The sequence below is a fragment of the Eurytemora carolleeae genome, unplaced genomic scaffold (genome assembly GCF_000591075.1).
Source record: "Eurytemora carolleeae unplaced genomic scaffold, Eaff_2.0 scaffold125, whole genome shotgun sequence".
In the NCBI taxonomy this organism is placed as follows: Eukaryota; Metazoa; Arthropoda; class Copepoda; order Calanoida; family Temoridae; genus Eurytemora; species Eurytemora carolleeae.
In genome coordinates, this window is record NW_019396104.1 from 388,346 (window position 1) to 414,035 (window position 25,690).

At 33.9% G+C, this 25,690-nt stretch overlaps 1 protein-coding gene across 2 annotated transcripts; it reads left to right on the top strand.

Moving 5' to 3' along the window:
* The first annotated feature begins 349 nt into the window (after positions 1 to 349).
* On the top strand, positions 350 to 25,598 carry LOC111695041 (recombining binding protein suppressor of hairless). 2 transcript variants are annotated; one of them, XM_023464190.1, is made up of 18 exons: positions 350 to 718; positions 9,867 to 10,124; positions 11,014 to 11,113; positions 17,325 to 17,415; positions 17,828 to 17,944; positions 20,596 to 20,698; positions 20,886 to 20,994; positions 21,326 to 21,414; positions 21,800 to 21,974; positions 22,053 to 22,190; positions 22,273 to 22,397; positions 22,980 to 23,054; positions 23,262 to 23,315; positions 23,451 to 23,528; positions 23,784 to 23,965; positions 24,262 to 24,343; positions 24,526 to 24,608; positions 25,319 to 25,598. In XM_023464190.1, exons 1-18 carry the CDS (start codon positions 587 to 589, stop codon positions 25,398 to 25,400), a joined length of 2,073 nt encoding a protein of 690 aa, XP_023319958.1. In that variant the 5' UTR covers positions 350 to 586; the 3' UTR covers positions 25,401 to 25,598. The 2 variants fall into 2 exon arrangements, with proteins under 2 accessions (XP_023319958.1, XP_023319959.1); XM_023464191.1 differs by lacking the exons at positions 350 to 718; positions 9,867 to 10,124; positions 11,014 to 11,113 and adding an exon at positions 15,430 to 15,698.
* Positions 25,599 to 25,690: the final 92 nt, after the last annotated feature.

Consider the following 25,690-nt stretch of genomic DNA (forward strand, 5'->3'; position numbering starts at 1 on the left):
GGGGGGGGAGGGTGAAAATCTGGACAGTATCTGTTTTTTTATTATTCATTTTTTGATTTTTAGTTTAAACCTTTTTAAGTACACTTCGCAGATAAAGTTAAGAGAATTTGAAAAATTGATAAGTAAAGTTTTTGAAGATCTTGAGAATAAAGTTGATGTGGGAATATTCCCCCTAGAACATGATGCTGGAGATGCTCTAGTAGTGTCCAGAGGGTTTCTAGGGGGGGACAGGTGCAGGGCTTCAGTTCCGCGTCCCCCCTCCCCCAACGGCGCCCCCCCCACAATCCAAGCAGTGCGCCCGGCGGTGCCTAGCGTGGGAATATTAGAACATACTGAATCTGGACGTAGAGCTGGAAACTCGTGCAACTTTTCGGCTCCGGAACCTACTCTAGGTCCCTCACAACATACAAGTGTAAACTCGGACTCTGTTGATAAGTGACACTTGAGCAATACAAACCATTCCTGGAATTTCAAGATCCAATTATTGGTATCTCCAACTCTTTGAAGAGGGCTCTCTAAGAGCTGGTGTTTGAAAAATTGTTTCAAATAGAGTTAAGATTTGTTTTGATGATGCTAAATTGAACTAATGCTGCTAAACATGGAAGCTCTGGTTGAGCTGCCCGAGATTAAATCTGAGATAAAAGCAGAAGATTTTGCTGCTCAGCAGCAGCAACAGCAGCATAGTGTTAGTGTTAATTCTCAGCAGAACTGTCAATGGGTAAGCAGAATCATAAAAAGCAGATATATAGGCAACTGTATTCATATATACTGGGGAACCAATTTAGGATGAGATGGAATATATCCCGTCTTAAATATTCATAAATCATAGTTCCTTGCTGCTTCAAATTTTTTTCTATCTTTGCTAAGTCTGTTAGTATTCTGAAAAAAAGACTAACCAGCTCAGACTTGACAAAAATAGCATTTAGATTATCATATTTAAAAAGTTTCAGGTCGTGAATAAGCATAAGAAGCAATTGTATAAAGAATTATTTAATTAAAGATGGAAATAATTATTAGGTGTTTGGTATTTTGTATTGACAATGTTTAGCTTATTTTGCATACTACAATTCTAAGTTTCTAGACCAAAAATGAAGTTTAAATTGCAAATATATTTGTTAAGAAGTATTAAAATTAAATTTGTTTCTATAAAATGTTTCAATAAGTTAAAAATAAAGCTTTTTATAAAAAATACTAGTTACAGGTTAAATATTAATTTTAAGGATCTTAAAGAATCTTTTAAACTTGAATAGCAGATCACAGAATTTTAACTTAAAGATAGAATCTAACTACACATTTGTTAAACTAGAACATATTGATAGGAATATCTAAAAGGTATAAATTTCACCGCAATGGAATTGTACAGAGCCAAATCCAGAAAATAACTCCAAAAGCGCATAACAATTTTTACAAAACATATTCACCAATATATTGTATAATTCTAAGAATCCTAAATATGAGACAAATAAACCAGAAAACCAACTCGTGCTATTGTTATATAATGTATTGTTTACACTGCCTTGTGCTTACAATATAAAAGATGGGCTGCTTCAGGCCATTCAAGCAGTCTTGGCTTTGTCTGAGCTCATTGTGAAGACAGGCAGATTAGGCCGGATAATCCAGGCATAATGGGCTTTAAGTGATGGCTTAGTTGGTTTGAAAACTGGGTGGGTTTATAAAGGAATTGATTGGGATAAATTATATACGATTTTCACACTTACTATTGGTGGTATATATTATATATTTGCTGAGAAAATACCCCTTATGAGAATGTGAGCACATAAATTAAGTTATACAGATAAGCCTAAGTGTTGTGACAGGTTGGATAGATTGATAGCAAGGAAGCCTACAGCTTGAATAATTAATTTTTCTGTTAAGTTTATCAAGAAATATATTCTTACGGCTGCAGTGCTTAGGATCCATTTAATTTTGATCCGGATCCTGGATCCGCATTGGAAAAAATGGATAATTTCTTTAGGATTTACTGAAGTTTTTCACAAAAAAAATAATTTTTTAATTTTTGTTTAATTTTTTTCGCTTATTTTTATCCTAAAACTTGATGAACCATTGAGAAATGAGGAAATTTTTATAATCTTTTTTTTCAAAAGTTCATATTTGGATTTTAGAGTTTTTGGTTGATCCGTGGATCAGCACATTTTTGCGGATCCGGATCCGGGAAGCCAAATCTTGTGGATCCAGTGGATCCGTATCCAGATCCTAAGCACTGCTTACGGGGAAAGCCAGCTGTAAACAAAACTTTGAAAGAAAAGAAAATGCGAAAATTTTGAACAATCTTTGTAAAGTTTGTTCTTTCGGGTTTTGAACACTCAAATCTTTTCTAGTTCAGCCGTTGTGACCATTTTATAGATCAATATAGAAAACACATTAATTTAGATTGAAGAAGATAATATTCTTTGTAAAAATATTTGAAAAATGGTGACACATATCCGCCCAGCTTGAATCCTTCTTTCTGGGGGATGATAGAGTTATGAAGAAAATTTAATCCATCATTTCATGAATTTGTTTAAGAGACATTTCACATAGTATGGTTCACGGGGGGTCGCCGGGAGGAGGGGGGGGGACCACCCCACGGGGCAGACCCTCTCATCTCTGGGAAAATGTGGCCCTTGGGACACAAATACGCAAAAATCTCTCCATTTAAATATTTAAGTGTCAACTTGAGATTTTCACTCATGTTGGAAAAATATAATAAAAATATATTCACTTCAAAATCTTTTCCTTTCTTGATTATTCGTTCTTGTATTTTTTGCAAGGAATATTTTACGAATTTGTTTTTAGGATAATATTAACGCAACATTTTAGTAAACGTATGTACACTACTTAAGTAACTTATGTAGTTTTTCCCGGAATGTTATATATTCCCGTTTTTCACTAAGTGATTGTTCTTATAATATCTATTTTTATTTTTACCCTTCTCTTTTTCAACATTTATAAATTCTGAAAACCATGTTTTCCCAGGACTGATAAGAAAATATCCCCCCTGTATTGCTCAAAAAGTAAAGTTATCCCAACCTTTCCCTTTTCTTGTAATCCTTTCAGTTTTTAGTTCCCACCCCATGAGAACTGATTTATAAAGCGTAACCAACCCTCCTGTACGCACCCTGTGAGGTATGTACGCACATCTGCGTCAAAGTTGGAACTTTCTTCAGTTAATTCCCAAGTTGAGAATTTTGCATAAAGTTTTCAAAAACTTTAATTTTGTTATCTCATGGTCAATTTAGAACGTAAAACGAAAACAGACAGACAAGTTCTTCGCCCCCTCCCCTCCAAAAATTTCTCTTTCAAGATTTTTTTCTTTCTAAAAATTCTTATTATTATCGTTTTGTTCCCAAAGACCGTATTTCTGAAACTAAGTCCAATTTTGTAATTTTATAAATTGGTTGTAATTTAGGGTCACGCAGTTTACCTCCTATTAGTTTTTAACACGTTAAACTAATTTTCTTATTAGTGCATTAAATCTTAAACTTTTTAATTTTTGTAAAATTGTGAGATTTCCCTTTTCCTTCAGGAAATGTAACTTGTAAGCATAACTTCAAGTGACTTTATGCCAAAGATGACAATGCCCGATTCACAGTGGTACCTTTAAATCCATTTTCTGATCTATACTGTGGAAGATATTTTCGTTTTTCCAGATTTCCGATAATTCCTACATGTTTTCCTGCTTTAGAAATGCGCACGTCAGTTTTGTAGAGAAACCACAATCCAAAATAATCGGTTTTCAAAATTATAGAAAGTAATATCTAATTCATAACTGGACTGTGTTTTAAGGGTTTACTTGCGAATCTGGCATTGCAAAGAGGTTCACTTGAAATTTCGCTTACAGTCCCTTTAAGTTTTCTAATTCATAAATGCGCACATAACAATGGGCATGCAAATTTTCTCTTACACATTTTATTTCATTAGCCCCACCAATTATATGAATTAAGAACCAACTTATGAATATCATCATGGAATTCTTTTTGTCTACATGGTGGTAAAAAAAAAACATGGATTACCGTTTTAATTTTTTAATGATGCAGGGTGTGTGTGTTCCTATGATAAATATCATAATGTCTGTTATTATCAAAAAGAGTACTTGTCATCTATTCAGCTAATAATCTCTCATGGCTTTTTTTCTATCTCAAACTTTCCCCGGCCCCGCTCTATTTTTTGTTTTTGTTTTGTTTAGTCTGAGAATTCGTTGATAACTGTATTAGATCTAAAACCTGTTTAATGAGAAGAAATAGTCTAAGAACTCCCAGCCCAGACTCTACACCTGGCAAACCTTGTGAATGAGTTGACTCTAGGTCCCATGAACTCCCCCTCCCCTTGGGAAACCCAAGTGGGAAATTCCTCTGGCTTATGGATGCAAGGTCAATAGCTTTGTGAAGTTTCTGGGTTCGATTTCCGTAGATTTTCACGGCCAGGATGTTGTTCCGGGTTCATGACTCATCCTTTCATTTATCTTTTTATTCTTGTAATCTGAGATTTTTTTAATTATTGATATAAACTTTGCATTCAATCTCGGCTCTTGTTAATTCATGTAAGATTCGAAAATTTCTGTGGCATTAAACATTTTCATTTTTGAGAGACTGAAGTTTTCAATAATAATTCTCTCAACATTTTTCTTTTTTGAAGATCTACATTTCTTTTTCTCCCGCCCCTTGCAGATTTAAATATTTGGCTGAATAAATATTCTGACATTTATCCATATTAACTTTGCATGCAAATCTATCAGAATATGTGTTTTATACTAGTTTGGAATATTTTTACAAACTGAAATTTTTATTTTTGTAGAAAAATATGTATAATCCCTCCCCCCCAACCCCCCCACCCCACCCATAAAACCACAATGTAAGTCAGGGGGATTTTATTAATCATTGTTGATTGTTGTCGAATGTAATTATATTTTACTAATTTCAATTGTTTTATGTAATCATAAAACTAAATTATTTTCATTTATCTTTTTATCAGGATTTTATTAATTTACGAATTATTGTTTCAAATATTTTATTCTTCTCATTCTTTGTATTATTAATTAAACCTTTTCTCATCCTTTGGTATTAAGTCAATTTAAAGGGAGTGACCGGCTATGTAAGGTAGTTGAACTGAGTATGCAGTTTTGTGGAAAACTTCTTTCGGATTCATTTGAGACATATTAAACTTATTAAAGATTTAATAATTTAAAAAAAAACTAATTCTGAAAACGTATCCACCCCCAAAGTAGGAGTTTTGAACGTCGAATTTGCGTTCAAACTCATGATTTACAGATCTATAAAAAGTTTAGTATGTCTCAAATAAATCCGAAAGAAGTTTTCCACAACACTGCATACTCAGTTCAACTACCTTACATAGCCGGTCACTCCCTTTAATAAGATAAAATGTTGCGATCTTGTCTCACTTTGTGTATTCTCTTTTAAATCTTGTATTATCAAAGAAACTGATCACTCGTCTCATACTCATATTTTCTTATCCCTTTTTCTTTGCAACCGGACGGCTTAAAGCTTAGATCATTTGAAATTTGATTGAGCAGCACTCATAGTTTGAGAGATCAAAGGTCTACGACATCAGGTTGTAAAGATATCAGGATTAGAAAATTATATTTAGAGAAGAATATTATTTTTTTTGCTTCGTTATTATTTCGTCTATCGTGCTTCAAACTTTCTCTTATTTTCTGTTCTTTATCTTTCTTTCTGTTTTCTCCTTCTCCTGAGATTTAGTTCTGTTTCCTCCGAACCCTCTCTCCCACCAGGAGCAACAAGAGTTCTGTCTCGTCTCAAGGTACCCTAGAAAGTACAACAATATTTAAACAGTAGTCTAGATAATACACTCGTACTAAATCTAGGTACACCACTCAAAATCTCTCCCTCTCCCCCCCCCCCCTTTAATCTCTGATTTACTTTCCACCCCTGAACTCGGTTTCCCAAGTAATTTTTGGGAAGACTTCCTCGGACTAATTGGCCGGGTTACCTGTGCAAGGGGGGGGGGGTAGGAAGGGAGGGGGGGATGGATGAGAAGGGGAGCAATCTTATGGTTTATTATTCTAAAATCCAGACTCTCTTAGTAAACAATCATTTTACTTCTTTAGTTTTCGTATACAAGCAAACATCCATTTTACAACCGCGTCCCCACCCCCTTCAGAATGCATCACCCCCCCCCCCATTTCCTGTACAAAGCTATGAGATCTAGGGTTAAAAGGATTCCTTGGATTTTTCTTGGGCTATTACTAAACTTAATTAAAATACCGTTTCCTTCGATTCTTATCTTAGATCCCTTTCCTTAATAGATTAGAAGTGTATCATTATATATTATATATATTTACAATTGTATAATTATTAGTTAGTAGTGAACACACTTTTCAAATAATAGTCGTGCTTATAAATGTGTTTTTATAGACAAAAAGATTATGTGTAGTGGTTTGAATTTGTCAGTGTTTGATTTCATTTAATCAGTCGATTCAAAAGTTCCCAGCTCGGGATGTATTTTGTATTTATGTTTTTTTTTTCAATTTGCCAACCTTCAAACCCATTGAGTTGAGAGAGGAATTGCCCCCAGCGCTTCTTTTCATAATGATTCAAATGATTTTTTGATTTGAAGAGATCATTCAACGTAGAGATAAAATACTAGAGAATTATATGCTTTGGTTCAATACTAGTAGGGCTTCAATTATAACTCAGTGGTGTATATTATTCTGAATTACCCCCACCCCCTGGGGGGAGTTATGATTTTTGATGATATGAGGGGGGGGGAATAAAAAATAGGACATCAAAAGGCAAGTTTTTTATTCTTTTTGATACCTTTTTTTACGAAAAATTCATTTATTTTCCCCATTTCAGCGGGAAAAAACCTTAAAAACGTCTAGGGGAAAAAATTACTTTCAAACGGATAATTTTTCGAGAAAATATACACCCCTGTTATAGTTTGAACGCCCGCAGGGTTTAAACTGTTTTACTTTATTCTTAATCAATGCTCGAACATTTCAATCAAATCAGGCAAAAGTCAGATTTAGAAAAACACTCATTTGAAAAGTTTAGTACACATGGATCCAGACTGCTATTGAAAGGTGCATCGTTTTTAAGGCTGGGTTGACTTTAACGTGCCGAAACACCTTGGCCTTTACCCAACTAACCCCGCTTATACTTTTTTGTAGCCTTAGACTTGTAAATTTTAGAATTTTAAAGTACTTGTTTTTAGCTTTAGTTTTTTTTGCAAAACTCGCATTGATTTTGCATAAGAGCTTCACTTTGCGCGTTATGGGAGTGTTCGCGAAATATGAAATGGGGATTTAGAATGAACCACATTGGAATTATGAGTCGATTGTAATGATTAAATTTATTTCCGATGTTTCCTGTAAGTAGTATAGTTTGAAGTCAGGAGATATGAAAAGGAAAAAGTGCAAGTATGAAAAGAAAGAAGTTTGAATAATGAATTTACAGATTCACTGTTGAATAATAAGCAGCTGATACAATTGTTTCTTGTTGCTATAAATTGTTGATCGTAAACCTTAAACCACATCCTTCCTCTAACTTTTCATTCTTCATTCCTCATTCTTCATTCTTCATTCTTCATTCTTCATTAAAGATTTTAATCATCTACATTCATTCATTCATTTCATTTTTTCCATTTTACATTCATTTCATTTATCTTATTCATTTCATTCGTATCTTAAGATCTGCTTTTAAGACTCTTGTTCTCAAGTTTCTAAAAATATCTAGTTCACATTATCCTAATATTACAACTTGTAACAATCCTATGCTCACCCCTCCGTAACAAATAGCAGAAGTTTTTATGCCTTTTAGACACCCTCCTCCCTTCTCNATGTCCTAAGAAGCAGCCTGAGTTAACTAATTATTTCTGTAAGATCGTCCCACGCTACTCTACCGTATCATGGCACAGTTATAGACAACAGAGAGAGGTTTGGAGAACATTTTTTCAATTCTTCATTTTCTTTTTGAAAACTAAAATTTGTTGCTGCCCCTAATGCTATAAGGTACAAAGCTGAAAAAAACCAAATGTCCCAAAAGTCCCAGAGACTTGGGAAGAGAAAGTAACCTTATTTTCTAATTTTCTAATCCCTATGTCTTTGATATTTATTCAAACCAAGACTAAAGGTCAAATTAGCCAACGTTTGAAGTTGAAAAAGGTTGCAAAGCTATAGGGATAGAAAATTCACTTTAAAAACTTCATGTTCTCTTGTAGTCACTTATTCTTTTTCAATTCCTCCTTTTCTTGAATTTTAAAAGTTTTTTACTCTTAGTCAGTAGCCTGTTCCTGTTCCTAGGTTAAGATATCTCACCTCCACTATATTAAATCTAATTTAAAGACTTGACATTGATAAAGTTTAAGGAAACGTCGGGTCACGGCCAATAGCCTAGAATGTGCTCAGGAGGTGCTCAAAAAACCGGGAGGTTTTGGGGGATATCCTTTTTGAGGGTTGGATAGGGGTTGATACCTGTTGGTTTTATTCTCTCCGCTCATTTATCTTATCTCCCCCCACTTGTAACCCACTAATTAAACCGTAAACTTCGTATACCCACAAATCCTATCCGCAAAGAAGGAGGGGTGGGGTCGGAAAATTATGGAAACCCCGAAATTTACTCAAAGTTGGGCTTCCTGTTTCGCGTTGAATCGGTGCATTGCGCTCCGTATAGGATTTTAATAAGCACTTGTGATAGATGGATAGATAGATAGATTGTTGGAAAGATATCTAGATAAATAGAGTGATTGTGGGGGTAGAGGGATAGATGGATAGAAGGATAGATGGATAGAGGGATAGAAGGATAGATGGATAGAGGGATAGAAGGATAGATGGATAGAGGGATAGAAGGATAGATGGATAGGTGGATAGAGGGATAGAGGGATAGAAGGATAGAGGGATAGATGGATAGATGGATAGATGGATAGATAGATATATTGTTGGAAAGATATCTAGATAAATAGAGTGATTGTGGGGGTAGAGGGATAGATGGATAGAGGGATAGATTGATAGAGGGATAGAAGGATAGATGGATAGAGGGATAGAAGGATAGAAGGATAGATTGATAGATGGATAGAGGGATAGAAGGATAGAGGGATAGATTGATAGATGGATAGATGGATAGATGGATAGATAGATAGATTGTTGGAAAGATATCTAGATAAATAGAGTGATTGTGGGGGTAGAGGAATAGAAGGATAGAAGGATATAGGGATAGAAGGATAGATTGATAGATTAATAGATTGATAGATGAATAGAGAGAAAGATAGGTAGAAGGACATAGAAAGAAAAAAGGAAATAGAATACAGAGGAATATTTGGATATGGATAGATGGATATGAATATTAGAAGATTATATTCTTACTGAAAAGATAATTAAAAAAAATGTTATAAGAAGTTGAACCACTGAAGGAAATAAATACAAATCGAAATAAAAATGAAAGATTGATGTTTGGAAAATGTTTAAAAAGCTTCGCATTCAAGTTTTGTATCTAAAATCCTCTAATCAATTCCAGCCTTTTTCCCCGTCTTCAAAGTGTGGGAAAACGAGGGAAAACTTCAGCTGTGCCCCCCCCCCCCTCCCTCCCTAGCTCCATTACATCCCCCTCTTTCTACCTAACTCAGCTTCCTAATATTTTCTGAGTTAAATTTGTCCACATGTTTTAAACAGTAGTTTCTTTAAACTGTTTATTTTTCCAATTTCAATTTCAATATTTCATGTTTTAATAAAGAATAATTCTTGTTCAATAATATTTCGTGTTTTCATATTTCTTTTCTTGAACAAATAATAATTTTCATTTTAATTTTAAATTTTTCGATTAAAGGCTAAGTCGTATTGTCTCTAAATTCTTTTCTGAAAAACTATAAATTTTTAATTTCAATTATATTTTCAGAATCAGTTCGGATACGGCGGAGAGGAATTGTGGAGCAGTGTGTACCCTGGAACCCCTAATAGTCAACATTTGGTCCCTGGAACCCCTAACAGCCATTTGGGATCCGTGACACCTAACAGTCATCTTGGCTCTGTCACACCCACAAGTCATCTTGGCTCTGTCACACCTACGAGTCACCACGCCCCTCCATGCACCACACCCCAAACCCACCATACACTTACAAACGTAATAACAAATAACAACGCTTACTTTTCACAGGTAAGAGAAGCGCCATTTTATTTTGAAAATAGTTTTTTTTCAAATAAATAATTTTTTTAATTGTTTCTTTTCACTTTATTTTCATTAGACTTGCCAGTTTCATCACCTTGTATGGCATTTTGATTATGACTTGTTGATCCGCATAATTTTGAGATCTGATTAGTTGAGCCAAAAGAGATAATAAAGACGGAAAGTACTGGATATGAAGGAGGGGTGCCGAGCATATTATTATGAACAATTTTATATCCTAGTTGTTTCCGTTTCTTAATTTCATTAATTACAACTTTTCTTTTTAATTTGACATCAATTAAGCCGATTAATTACTAGTAATTAGGCGGGAAAATAAAGATTTTTACCCCTCCCTCCTTAAAACACATGATCAGGATGAAGTTGCAAAATTAAAATGTTTGGGTTTTAGTCTCAGGTTCGATTTCCTAGGATTAACATGGAGTATTGAATTCAAATTTAATAACTTTTAAAAAGTATATGGAGAAAAATATTTAATGGCTTCGTCACAAAAGCCTTCAGCTGAGGAGCATTTAAAGATGATAAAGCTACGACGTGAATTGGTATCTCGATATCTGGGTTATCTCTGTGCTAAGGAAGCTTCCCGAGAACAATTTAATTTTTTTTCCATTCAGGTTCTTATTTTGGATTTTAGCAAAGAAAATGATTATTCGACCTTTCCTCTAATTTTTATAATTCCGATACCTTTGCAACCGGATGTTTAAAGCTTATGATCATTTAATTCAACAAAGTTTAAAGTTGCAACTATAAAAGTATAAGAAAATTAGAGTTTGAGGGGAGTTTTCAGTTTCTTTTATGAACTTTCTTCAGAACGACTGAAGTAACTTTATTTGTTTCAATATTTTGATGATGAAATGTTTAGGATCCTGGGTTACTAGCTGGATACTCAGAAACTAGCGCGCCGGTGGATCTTTCAGCTCCAAGACCTAATATTCATACAGATAGATACAGTGCCGTTGACGGTGAGTACACACAGACACTGGTCTCTATAATATATTGGGATAAAAAGACGACTTTTAGACCAAAGACTCTTGACGATATAAAGTATTTGATATAGACAGGAGTAAAAATGAGGAAGGGGGGTGATGATTTAAAAAAGGCTATGTTTGCCAGTTAAAATTCCATTTCATATTTTTTCATTGCTATAAAAAAGCTGTGGCTGTGCCATTGAAAATAATGAAAATAATATGAAAAATTATGATTATTTTTAAAAATTTCCAGCATTCTGGAAAATTATCAATAATAAATAATCCAATGTGGCAATTTTGTGTTAGCATTGCACGCATGTAACACTTGACTAAGATAAATGAAGAGAACTAGAGTTTTTGTTCCTTTAATATAGATATATTTTTAAGCCAAGATTCTCATACGACCCCCCCCCCCCATCCCCTCCAGATTGCTAGTCACAGCCCTTCAGCTTAAAATATATATAATTTTACGCATTTTTATATGAGCAAGATTATGATTGCGAGGTTTAAAATGGTCATCCATCATTCATAGTTCCATTCATTTATTTTTATTTATAATAGATTTTTAAAACTCATGTTTTTAACATTTATTTTGGTTTTGCGTGCATAAAGCATTGTGAATTCATAAGCATACGCAAATTAAAAAAAATATAGGTGCGGGGAGATTATATTTTTGGAAAAATCACCCCCCCCCCCACTAAATTCATTTGGTCGTTTTGAACCCCCTGGCAAAGTGATGTGATGTTAATGTGTGTACAGTGAACTATTGTTTATGTTTACAATGTAAACAATTACCAGATGGTTCCTGGTTACACAACGTAGTGTCAGTATGTTGGGGGGAGGGGTACACCCCCCCCCTCCCCTGTCTTAACAGATGCTTTCTACCATTTAGATTCGATTTGGTTTTCCGCTGTAAAAGTGTGACAGAGAAATTGATCTGAGCTTTTTGAATGATATCGGGATTAATCCCTCTCTTTATTAATCTCCAGATTAATTAACCGATCGGGATTATGGATACCCCATTCTAAAGTTTTCAGCTCTGTTTTAATGTTTAGTTCAAAGAGAAGTCGACATATGTGTAAATTCTATTCACAACGACACTCTTGACATGTCGTCTTTAGTCTCCTTCAGCTTCCATCCTTTCCAAAATATCAATTATTTTTTTCGTAATATTCTAGTTTTCCCTCAGATTATATTGATAGGTTTTGGCGGTTTGAGGGGATAAAGTGTGGGGGGGGGGGGATTTTATGCTTGACATATCCTAGTCCCCTTTGATATTATTTAATTCCCCTCAACACAACCACCCTCGTAGACATATACAGTTGCAACTCTTCTTTTGAAAGATGATACCCTTTACAGGAGTTGTCCTCTTGCAATCTTATTCAACCTTACTGCAACCAAAGTACACCCCCTGACAAATTAATTTTGAAGCTGTGGTCGCCCCCCTCCCCTTCCACATGATTCAGTAGTAGCCCCCCCCCCCCTGATTTAGTAGTCCCATCTGTTAATATATTAGTGTTTATATATTAGTACCTTCTCATTGTTGAAATTAGTTACGAGTCATCATACGTCATTAAGGGGAGGCTGTGGACTAATCTATAAACAATGTATAGACATGCTTCCCTTTAGAAGATTAATTCAATTTACATTTAAACCCAGTTCCATTATTTCTATGTTCATAAGGTTGTAATCTCTGTCGTCTGTTTGTTTGTTTATTTGTCCGATCATAACTCATGAACCCCTGGACCGAATTGCCTTAAGTTTTGACTAGGGAACTCGGGAGAACCACGCTTAGCTTGGTTTTGCGATTCTAAGTTGAGTGGGTCCACTTTTATTTGGCAAAAAGCTAAACTCAGTTATTTACGACCAAGCGCGGGTAAACGGCAGGAGTAACTATGAGTACCCTGGGCAACGCTGGGCAATTCAGCTAGTTTTTAAAAAATGTCAACAAGTTTATAATTGAAAGAACCAAGTATCCCCCCCTTGAATCTTCGTGTTTGATATTAAGAGATTATATAAAAATATCTTTATGCTACATCTGTCAACTCAATTACAGGGATGGATTAAATATTTTTCTTAAATATAACTTAATAAACTCCTTCTTGTTCTCTCGTAAAAATGCGCATTTTTGTAAAAAAAAAAAATTACTTTTTTTCCCCTGTAAGGGATTATTCTGATTGGTTTATAGAGTAGTATGGGGGGGGAGGAATCACAGCTGTTAAATCAAATGTTTTTATTTCAAATATCAGCTGATCATGAATTGTTTATAAGCTTTCTGAAAAATGCATAGTATTTTTATTTTATTGAATATCAGCCAAATTACCACAAAATTAGCAATATTGATATTCTTTAATTTTCAGAGAAACTATTTAAATTTCAGTAGGAAAAAAGTCCATTTTTGAGAGGGTTATAATGAGAAAAAATTAGCCAGAATAGTCCTGATCAATGATTTTTATACCAAAGATGAACTTTATTTTTATTAGAACAAGATATTGTTTGTAAATTATTCGGTTTTTGTTGGCAGAACCCATCCTGATTGTAAAAATCTTTGGTAGTAATTTAAACGCGGTGCGGAGTCATTAGAAATTCATTCATTCAACCCCAACACTGCCTGAAGGCCCTCCCAGGCACTTAGTCCTGGGAGGGGGGCGGTGGTAATTATTGAGGGGGATAAAAAATGTCATAAATGGGATCCTAAATGTACCACAAAATGGTTGAGGGAGGAGTCGGGATTGATGGATAATTTTTGAAAAAGATTTTCCCCCAATTTTACTCTTTTTGATTAACGACTTAGCTTGCTCGGGAGTCGGGATGTGTTTAATATATAACCTATTATTTACAATATACCCATCCCATTATTTACTATTCATCTTTTCATCTAAATATACTTCTATATTTGCTTTGTTGGTTTTTAATAAGCGTTTTAACACCTGAATTGATCATTCAAACTTAAACAAGTCTTATTTGCGTCAATTTTAAACATTCACAAATCGGCGAAAATTATCAATGTTTGAGAAGAAATTACTAACAGAGAAAAGTAACACATCATTATTATTATAGATTTTTATTTTTTAATAAGAAAATTTGTAATTATTGTATTATTGTATTTATTGTAATTATTTGTAATTTATTAGGCATTTTTAGCCGTCCGTGATATTTGTTATTTTTCACTTTGTGTGTATTCGTGTAGAGATAAGTTAGTATTTCTTATTTTCAAGCCAATAATGGAAACATCTATCATAACCTTACTGAAGTCTATTTCTCAAGTTGTACATCAATTCATTACCCATCTATTACATCTTTCTATCCATTTAAGGCAGTATTGGGAAAACCATCTATTAGCAGATTTCTTTTTATTTTCTTTGTTTTACTCCATATTGATTATCGGTACAAAATCGTATTAAATATTCATTTTTCATGCACTAAAATTAAAACGTCCTTGCCACAAATTCAAAATTTCTAATCTTTGCAACCCGCATAATGGTTTAAATCTATGTTACTGATGAGTTATGGATAAACCTTTGATATTTCAAACTTAGACTATTTCATGTAATAGAATTCAGTTTTAAATATCAAAGGTCCACTCCATCGGTTTGCAAAGTTAAATAGATTAAAAAATGAAATTACGTGACGAGATTTCTATCATTTTGTTATTTAGGATTTGACAAATTTGATATGTTAGTAAATGATATTTAACCTTAAATAATTGGATCTCTAATGTACTGCAAATTCTGTCAACAACCCACATTTATTTTTAGGATATTTTTCCATTGTTAAAATTTTCCTAAATTTTACTCTTAGCCTATCCTGGAAACAAACCGTCCAAGCCATATTAAACTCTCCCATGAGAGCTAGTATCCCTCTGAACCATGAGCCGACCCCAACTCTTCTTTTGAAAGATGATACCCTTTACAGGAGTTGTCCTCTTGCAATCTTATTCAACCTTACTGCAACCAAAGTACACCCCCTGACAAATTAATTTTGAAGCTGTGGTCGCCCCCCCCCCCTTCCACATGATTCAGTAGTAGACCCCCCCCCACCCTCCTCTCTCCGCCTCAACCGACTGAAACTCATCCGGAACTTAGTCTGTTTAAACCCGGTCCCGGAGTAACATCGAACCCTGCTCCATTCTCAAGTATAATACCCACCCGGAGAAGTGGTATTTTCTATCCTGGGATCTAAAAGTTTAGATTGAATAAGAAGTAAAGTTTGTGTGAGATGAGTTGGTGCTAAGTGTCTGTGTGTGTATGTTGTGTGAGATGAGTTGGTGCTAAGTGTCTGTGTGTGTATGTTGTGTGAGAGAGAGTTTTGGAGAAAGACAGTGTGAGAATTCCACATCTGTCCCTTCTACATCTTCCTTTCTTCTTACTCCTGGTATAAGATATACATAGAAACTCAGTGTTCATGACCAAACTCAACATGGACGAGGGTTCAAGGAGCCCCAGCACCACCATCATGCCACTACAGACTCAGTTAGGAGGACATAGTGAATACTATGATGAATATACAATGCCGTTTCTTGATGGATCTAGTCATAATAATTTACATTCATCCTATCCTACCCCAGTAGTTCATACAGGTACATCTTTCTCACTATTCCAGGTTTGGTTAGGTTAAGATAAATTTACATTCATCCTATCCTGCCCCAGTAGTTCATATAGGTACATTTTTCTCACTTTTCCAGGTTAGGCTAGGTTTATATAGATTTACATTCATCCTATCCTGCCCCAGTAGTTCATATAGGTATATCTTGCTCACTATTCAAGGTTAGGTTAGGTTTAGATAGATTTACATTCATCCTATCCTGCCCCAGTAGTTCATACAGGTATATTTTGCTCACTATTCCAGGTTAGGTTAGGAGATTTACATTCATCCTATTCTGCCCCAGTAATAGGTACATCTTGCTCATTAGATAGATACAAAATTATAATCACCCATTTCTCTCTTCATAAAAACCCACTATTTCTTCAGTCAGAGTACGGATCAGATCTCTGCAGTACGCGCCGGAAGCTTAGTTTAGGGGGATTTTTTTAACTTTCATTTCAATGAATATCCGAATCAAATGACCAAAATAAAAAAATTATCAAAATTAATCAATTATCGAGTGAGAGAAAAAACATATCCCACGTATGATAAATCTTGCAAGTGTGATTTGATTAAAATTACTGTGATTACATAGTTTGAGATAATAACGCAAGATTGTGTCTCACGGATTTAATTCAACCGTAACGCTGGGATTTTAGAGAGAAATTTTTAAAGAAGTAAATTATGATTTGTAAACATTACACAACTTTCAATAAATTATAATTATGTCTAGATGAAAACATTTCAAAATTATAACCTTAACTTAAATAGAACTTAAATATGCACAATATTTCTACAACATTCACTCGTTTTTAATGAGTGTCTGAGGTCTGATTTAATGAACAGCAAGAAAGAGTTCAGCTAGGTATGACTAGTTTAATTTTTTCTAAACTCTATCTTTTCAAACATTTTTTCAAATGATATAATTTTCAGTTTTTTCATAGAATTTTATAAAGTTTATAAAATAGTTTTTAAAAAATATTAGTTTTTGTAAATTCGGATAATTCATTATTTCCTACATTCGCAATCATATGATTATCATTCATTCATTTGACGTATGTGAAAACACTCCCGAGGCCTTTTTGGTACGGTGTATAATTTCAACAATTACCCTCACTTATAAATCTTGTAATTTTATACCCCTCCCCCCCCTCCACCATGTTTATTTCCGGAAGTGTACAATCAAGAAATTTGTCTGGTTATGATGAATACCGTGGGATGGTTTAGTGATATATGTCTCTAAATGGATTCATGAATCACTATTAGAGTTTTTATATTAACTAGTAAGTAAATACATATCCATGCAAAATTATATTTAGATCAAGAATCCTCGAATAAATAAAATCGGAAAAATAAATTGTATCTTTTTCCTCGGTTTAAATAAGGTTTGTTCTATCTTCAAGGTTTATGGTTAAGTTTAAAGTTTTTAAAACAGTTCTCTGGTTTGGACGGTTCTTTGGATTTTGACCAAACTTGACCAAACACTTCTTATTCAGCCATAGAAACCAAACTAGACATCTGCTATTTATAGATAGACGTAGATACCAAGGACTTACAAAACATAGGATATTTTATTATTATTATTTTTAATATTTTTATATTATTATTATTAATATTCTAGATTGGAGTGGGGATAAGTATAACTATGGAAGGTATGGGATGCTTCCTGGTTCTTTAACTCCTCCAGATAAACTTAACGGAGATCATTGCAGGTACATTCATTAGTTTATTCATTCATCCTTTCATCTTTTCATGTTTTCATTTATTCATTCTTTCATTCCTTGTTTAATTTATTTTATCATGTATATATATTCTTAATTATTTCATTTATTTCATTTTTTTCATTCATTTCATTCATTTCATTCATTTCATACATTCGTTTCATTCGTTTCATTCGTTTCATTCGTTTCATTCGTTTCATTCGTTTCATTCGTTTCATTCGTTTCATTCGTTTCATTCGTTTCATTCATTTCATTTCATTTATTTTCATTTATTCTTACAAATTCATCAAGTATGGATGGTTTTTCAATTTATGCATTCAGTTTTTTATCATTTAATTTTTCAATTTCTTGTCCATATATTCATAATTTTCTTGTTAGTTTTATATTTATTTCTATTTTTTAGTCCTGGTTTGGGTCCGCTACCAGGATCTCATTGGGGAGGAAACTTAGGATTATCAAGTATGGCTGGGCCAATGCAAACCCCACCATCCTCACCTCCTATGGCCATTGATAGATTTGGGTAAGATTTATTCATTTAGTTTTAGTTATAAATACATTTATACATTCAGCTTATTCAGTTAGCTTTACATTCATTTGTTCATTTATTCATCCTGTTATTCATCTTTTTATATATTCATTTATTCATTTAGCTCATTCTGTTAGTTTTACATTCAATTATTTATTTATTTATCAAGCTCATTATTTTGTAAATAAGTCAGTTGTTCATCTTCTTCATTTATTTGCTCATTCGTTTATCTGTTCTAACAAAAAATCTATTCATTTTATTAATTCATCATTATTTTTTTAATTTTATTTTTCTCGTGATAACAAATTCTTTAAAATGGTGTATCATGTTCATAATCGTTTTATCAGGACGGATATTTTCAATGTTCTGTTTTCCTAAATATGATTTATCTGGAAAAGTTTCTTGTTTTGCCGCCAAAACTAGTTGACTTATACTCCTCAACCAATAGCATCTCGTGACTCCATCATCTGGACCAATAGCAGGCCTTGACTTACACTATCTCAGCCAATCAGGAGACAAACTTTCAACTTCCATTAACCAATCACAGCAGTGGGATGCTTCCCGGATTTATCTCACAAAGTTCAAATTTTCTTGATGAATTTGGAAGAAAAAATTCGCTGTCAAAGTCCTTAAGTTTTCTAAGAAGGAACCGATTTTCTTGTCAAAAAGTTTATTATTATAGAAGGAACATAAGATCACATTGATTCAGCTTGCTTATAAATAGTCTCATCAGTGTTTAAGACAGAGTCGACTTTAAAGTGTCGCAACGCCTTGGGCTTGATTTGACCGCTTTTCTGTAGCCCTTTACATTTATATTTTAGCGCCTTAAATCACTTGTTTTTAGCTTTGGTTTTTAAGAAGTAATTGGCAAAATTTTAATCGATTTTTGCTTGAGAGCTTTAAATCACATTGAAGCAAATAGAACTAATTTTAAACATGTAGAGAGGGGGTGGGGAAGTAATAAAGAAGGAATAAGTATAAAGGGTGAAAACTGATAAAAATGAGATTTTGCTGATATTAGATCTTATTAAGATGTTATGAAAAAAACTTGAATCAAGAGAAATTATGTTTGGTCCAATTACACATCCCCTCTCTTATCCCCCTCTACCTATCTATTATCTATATATCTTTTTATACTTCCATCTATCTTTATATACTTCTATCTATCTATCTATCTATCCATCTATCTATCTATCTGAGTTGGTGAAGAGAGGAAAATTCATCCATCTGCTCTTTTCACACGCTACTACGGACTCCAGGGGCGTAAACTCGTGTAGGAGGGAATAAGTACACACTAAACTAGGGGGTAGTAGGGGCCCAAAAAACAAAACAAGAGGGAAGAAGGGCCCAAAAAACAAAACAAGGGGTAGTAGGGGCGCAAACACTAAACTAGGGGGTAGGAGGATCAAGCAAACACTAAACTAGGGGGTAGTAGGATCAAGCAAACACTAAACTAGGGGATAGGAGGATCAAGCAAACACTAAACTAGGAGGGGGTTTTAGGGGCGCATACACTAAACCAGGGGGTTCAGTAGGGGCACACACACTAAACTAGGGGAGGTGGTAGGGCGAAAACACAAAACCAGGGGGTATTAGGGGTGTACACACACTATCCAGGGGGTAGTAGAGGCGCACACACTAAATTAGTGGGGGGGTGGGATATAAATTCACTGTCTTATTATAGTTAGCCAGGTCAGGGACACTAGCTGCAAATTAAACTTAGTTAAGAACATAAGTAACTGAACACTCGCTACAAACTAGGATTTTAAATTCCCCAAATCCTTGCAACCTGAATCTATAATCTTTGATATTTCAAACTTTGAAATATTTTATCTATTAGAATAAAGAGTTTGAAATGTCTTCGACATCTAGATTAAGATATAGGGTTCTGTTTTTTTTTTATTTTGGTTTTAAGGAACTAAAACTAAATCCAATTTCATAGATTTAATTCACATTCTTCATAGATTTTAAAGTTTTATATTGTTTATGTAAGCTTGCGCCCTTTTTATTTATTTTTTATATCTAAAGTGAAAGTGCATTTTTGAATATTTGTTGTAAAGTTTAAAGAGTAATGGAGGATTTAAAGTTTCTAGATTCTTCTTTAAACCTAGATTTAAAGGAACCGCTAAGCCCTGGACTCAAAACTACTTGTTTCCAGTTCATTGCTTTGTTCTTTTGTTATGTAAAGTTGGGAGCATGTGCCCATTCTATATCTAGCTTTCAAACTTTCATTCATTTCTAAATTCAAACATTTTTTCTTCTTTTTTTATCAGGGATCATACATTCCTAAATATTAAAGCTTGATATCACATTTTTGGTTTTAAATCAAAAGAAATCGTTTAGTTTAATCTTGAATTTGGATGGTTTATTTTGGCTGTAGATCTATTAGTATCTAGTAATGATGTTGACTTTTTTGTCTAATATTTTCTCAATTTCTTTAAGCTCTCTAATGATCGGCTTAATGACTTAACCAGTGCAATGGATCTCAGGCTTTCATGCTTTCAAAACTATTCATCCTGACATTAAGAATATTCATTTAGGCATAAAAATATCTATCCATCCATTATTCCATAAATGAATATAAAATTATCTAAAACAAATATTTAGTGTTTTATTCGTCTTATTAAACGTCTCTTCTAATTTTAGGTCATCTCTATATCGTTCAAAAGAGCAACGACTAACGCGCGACGCAATGAAGAAATATCTTCGTGAGCGAGGAGATATGGTTGTTGTCATGCTGCACGCAAAGGTCAGTTTTGTAAATTTTATAATTAATTTTTATCATCTTTCATGGTTCACCGAAAACTATGATGTTATTTAATACCAGCTTGGGAACCCAGCTTTGCCATGACATTAATGTTTCTCATAAAACGTCAACCCACTCAACATCAAACAGAAAATTACCACTTAATATAAATATAGATTGTGTCTTAAAGGTTGCTCAAAAATCTTATGGAAATGAAAAGAGATTCTTCTGCCCTCCTCCTTGTATATATCTGTATGGTGATGGCTGGAGGAGGAAGAAAGAGGAGATGCAGCGTTCAGGTAAACAAGTATAAATAGTTTAAAAATAATAATTTGAATTATAAGGTTGATTTTGATTCATTGGTATATAATTCATTGATAATGATTCACTGATATATTCATTCATTGACTCATTGATTCATTGATTTAGTGATTCAGTGATTCATTCATTCATTCATTCATTAATTGATGAATTGACGAATTGATTCACTGATTCACTGATTCAGTGATTCATTTATTGATTTATGGATTCATTGATTCATTGATTTGTTGATTCATTGATTCATCGATTTGTTGATTCATTGATTCGTTGATTTATTGACTTGTTGATTCATTGATAAATATTATTCAGGTGAATCTGAGCAGGGAAGTCAGCTATGTGCATTTATTGGTATCGGTAACTCTGACCAAGATATGCAGCAACTAGACCTCAATGGAAAGGTAACATTATAAATAACTAGCTTGGGAATTCAGCGCTGCCAAGGTTACTAAAAGTTACTGACGCCGTTTACCTGCACTTGAACGATTTTACCGCAAAACAAAATTCGCTTTTAAAGTCGACCCCACTCAACTTAGAATTTCACAACCAAGCTAAGGCCATTCCTGTTGGTCTCCCGAGTTCCCCAATCAAAATTTGAGGCAAATCGATCCAGGGGTTCCTGAGTTATGCTCAGACAAACAAACAGAGATTTCAACCTCTATAGATTATTTACAGCCCTGAAAATAAATGAGATAATTTCTTAGAAAAGTAAGATATTTATGGTTAAAGTTTTAAAACTTTTAAACTCAGTTTGGAGACTTCAGACTTGAACAAAGTAATGTTTAGCACTATTGCGCCGCCAAGACCTTGTTCATCTCCGACAGCGACAAGCGGAAGCATTTCCTCCTCTCCCTCAAGATGTTCTACGGAAACGGAACAGATATCGGAGTCTTTCATTCCAAGCGTATAAAAGTGATCTCAAAACCCTCAAAAAAGAAACAGAGTCTCAAAAACGCAGATTGTAAGTGTGATTCTTTATACATTATATTTAAAATTAGTATTTTTTTGTAACCGCATCGGATCATGGATTTTTTTTCAGTGTGTATAGCAAGCGGTACAAAAGTGGCGCTATTCAACCGACTGCGGTCACAAACAGTGTCTACGCGGTACCTCCACGTGGAGAATGGTAACTTTCACGCATCCTCTGTACAGTGGGGAGCATTCACAATTCATCTACGTACGTATTTCGAAATAAAACAAAAATAAAACTAAACTTTGTTTATGAAATAATATTTTTAATTTAAATTTTTTTATTTTAGTTGATGACAATGAATCTGAATCTGAGGAGTTTACAGTCCGTGATGGATATATTCATTACGGATCATCAGTGAAACTTGTCTGCTCAATCACAGGGATGGCGCTACCTAGGCTTATTATCAGAAAGGTAAATATTCTGTTCGCAATAAAAATTAAATTATGTAAATGCTTATAATAATAAAAAAAAAAAAATAAAAAATAACGATTAGAAAAGTAAATTGTATTTTGAAATTTTTGTTTGCTGAGAGAATCTGTCTTGTTTAGGTGGACAGGCAACTGGCCCACTTTAATACTAATATTAACCCTAATATCCTTGTTTAGGTGGACAAACAGATGGCCCACTTTAATACCTAATATCCTTGTTTAGGTGGACAGGCAACTGGCCCACTTTAATACTAATATTAATCCTAATATCCTTGTTTAGGTGGACAGGCAACTGGCCCACTTTAATACTAATATTAACCCTAATATCCTTGTTTAGGTGGACAAACAGATGGCCCACTTTAATACTAATATTAACCCTAATATCCTTGTTTAGGTGGACAAACAGATGGCCCACTTTAATACTAATATTAACCCTAATATCCTCGTTTAGGTGGACAAGCAACTGGCCCACTTTAATACTAATATTAACCCTAATATCCTTGTTTAGGTGGACAAACAGATGGCCCACTTTAATACTAATATTAACCCTAATATCCTTGTTTAGGTGGACAAACAGATGGCCCACCTTGATGCAGATGATCCTGTCTCACAACTTCACAAATGTGCTTTCTACATGAAGGTAAATATATTCAATATTTTGACTTACTCTTGAATTGGCAAACTACCTGTCATTTAAATATTTTTAACATTTTCGTTGTGCAAAAATAACATTTGGAGCTTAAATTTACAAATCTTACTAGGAACTTTTTAAAGACCAAAAAAATGATTTTCAAGAAATATGCGTATTTTTCAATATTATAACTTCTATTTTAATTATTTGTTTTAGGATACCGACCGTATGTACCTATGTCTTTCACAAGAGAGAATTATTCAATTCCAGGTAAAAAAACCTTTTTTGCAAAAATGTTCCTAAATAAACAGAAAATATGTGAAAACTGGAATTAAAAATCTTTTTTTTCAGTTCGACTTTAACCAAACTGTATATTATTATTTATCTTATTATTCATAAATCTAGGCAACACCGTGTCCAAAAGAGCCCAACAAGGAGATGCTAAATGATGGAGCTAACTGGACAATTATTTCAACGGATAAGGTAAATATTTAAATCATTGTTTAAGATTTTAAGCTTTTTTATTATTTTTTTGTCCGCTTTGTCCTTAGTTAAAGTCTTTTCATAAAAAAATCAAATGATGATTGAAAAATGAATTAGACCGTTAGAAAATATATTCAAATAAAAATTGTATTCTCAGCATCGACTAGTTATTTCAATTATCTATACTGGTGAATTTCTTCCTTGTTAAAGAAGACGATATTTACTGTCAAGTTGATAAATTTGTTAAATGTACAGGTTGAATACCAGTTCTACGAGGGTATGGGCCCTGTTAGGAATCCTGTCACCCCTGTCCCCGTGGTGCACTCCCTCCACCTCAACGGCGGGGGAGACGTTGCTATGTTGGAGCTGACCGGGGAATGCTTCACACCGAACCTCAGGGTCTGGTTCGGAGATGTTGAGAGCGAGACAATGTACAGGTAAGAGATGAGTTTCATTTATTTTACTTTCCCTAAGCCAGAAATCATTTGATCATTAAAATTATTATGCTTTTTCCTGTCATATTTAAGGTACCATACTTTTAGATTATGAAATTAAGTTATGTAGAATAGGTAAATAACATAAAACTACCAGAGGAAGAGATTCTTTTACTCAAAAAAAAGAAAAAAAAATATCTATTCGTATGTTATCAATTCAATTTGAGTTAGAAACTTTTGATGACTGTTCATTCAAAAGTTACCATCTCAGTCTAGATCAAATCTCCTGATATGTTTAGATGTCAAGAGAGTATGCTCTGCGTGGTTCCTGATATTTCTCAATTCCGAGGTGGCTGGCAGTGGGTTAGACAACCGACACAGGTACCATTATATTTATATTTATTTATTATTTATATTTATAGTGTGACATATCCTATTCACAACGGTACCCTTTAAAGATTTGTCATACCAAGAATTTATGATGTATTATCCTTGTTTTTCTCTTAGAAAATTATTTATTTTGATCGTAATTTGATTGTCTGAATAATAATATGAATATTTAGGTTCCTGTAAGTTTAGTAAGGAATGACGGTATAATCTATGCAACCGGGCTCACATTCACATATACACCAGAACCAGGACCTAGGTAAGCTGCTTACATTCACATATACACCAGAACCAGGACCTAGGTAAGCAGCTCACATTAACATATACACCAGAACCAGGACCTAGGTAAGCTGCTTACATTCACATTTACACCAGAACCAGGACCTAGGTAAGCTGCTCACATTCACATATACACCAGAACCAGGACCTAGGTAAACTGCTCACATTCACATATACACCAGAACCTGGACCAATGTAAGCTGCTCACATTCACATATACATCAGAACCAGGACCGGTAAGCTGCTCACATTCACATTTACACCAGAACCAGGACCTAGGTAAGCTGCGACCTCCCCTCCCTATAATTCATTACCATACCATTAATTAAAAGGGGGATCTAAGAAAAATGATTATTAAGTGACGACATCAAAGTTGTTTTCGTTCTTGTATAATTGAGAAACTTGTCTGTTAAATAGAAGAAGAAATAACGAGCAGAGTTCATTTAAGAAATCTCAGGATTAAGATTTTTACTGACTTCGATTCACAATCACGAATGGCGCGTTAATTGAAAATATATTTCACCATATTTCCATGTGATAACAGGTTGTTGGTTTCTAGGATTTAATTGCATAAAAAAGTGGGCTATTAACCTTTTTATAATGAATATCTAACAGATTATTCTACTTTCTGAAAATTATGTTAAACTTGTTAAACTTTAAAAAAAACTAATTAATTTGATGTATTTTCAGATCCCACTGCACATCAGCTGATGATATCATGAGACAAGGACAGAATGTAGATTATAATCCAGCTTCTCAAGTACTCATGTAGATCCTATATACTCAAACAACCAGCTCAAATTCTTCACAACAAAGACGACATCTTGAATATTCTCTGTTTCCCGACATCATCGTCGTCTTCTCAAACTCTGAATTAAGCTCAAATTTGTTGATTATGCAAAAAGTGACTCAGAAGCAACTTGGACGATTCAATCGCCGATAAGTGATTCCCCCGCCGCCGCTCTGTGAACAGATGAAAATTTTGAATTGACATAAATTGGCGGATTTTTTGCTCGTGATATATTTTCTATCAAGCCTCACTTAACCTCTCTTACGCACTTT

Coding starts and splice junctions, on each gene's coding strand:
- LOC111695041 (XM_023464190.1), top strand. CDS start 587: ATGCTGCTAAACATGGAAGCTCTGGTTGAGCTGCCCGAGATTAAATCT. Junction 22,398..22,979: donor CTAGGCTTATTATCAGAAAG/GTAAATATTCTG, acceptor ATCCTTGTTTAG/GTGGACAAACAGATGGCCCA. Junction 23,966..24,261: donor GAGAGCGAGACAATGTACAG/GTAAGAGATGAG, acceptor TGATATGTTTAG/ATGTCAAGAGAGTATGCTCT.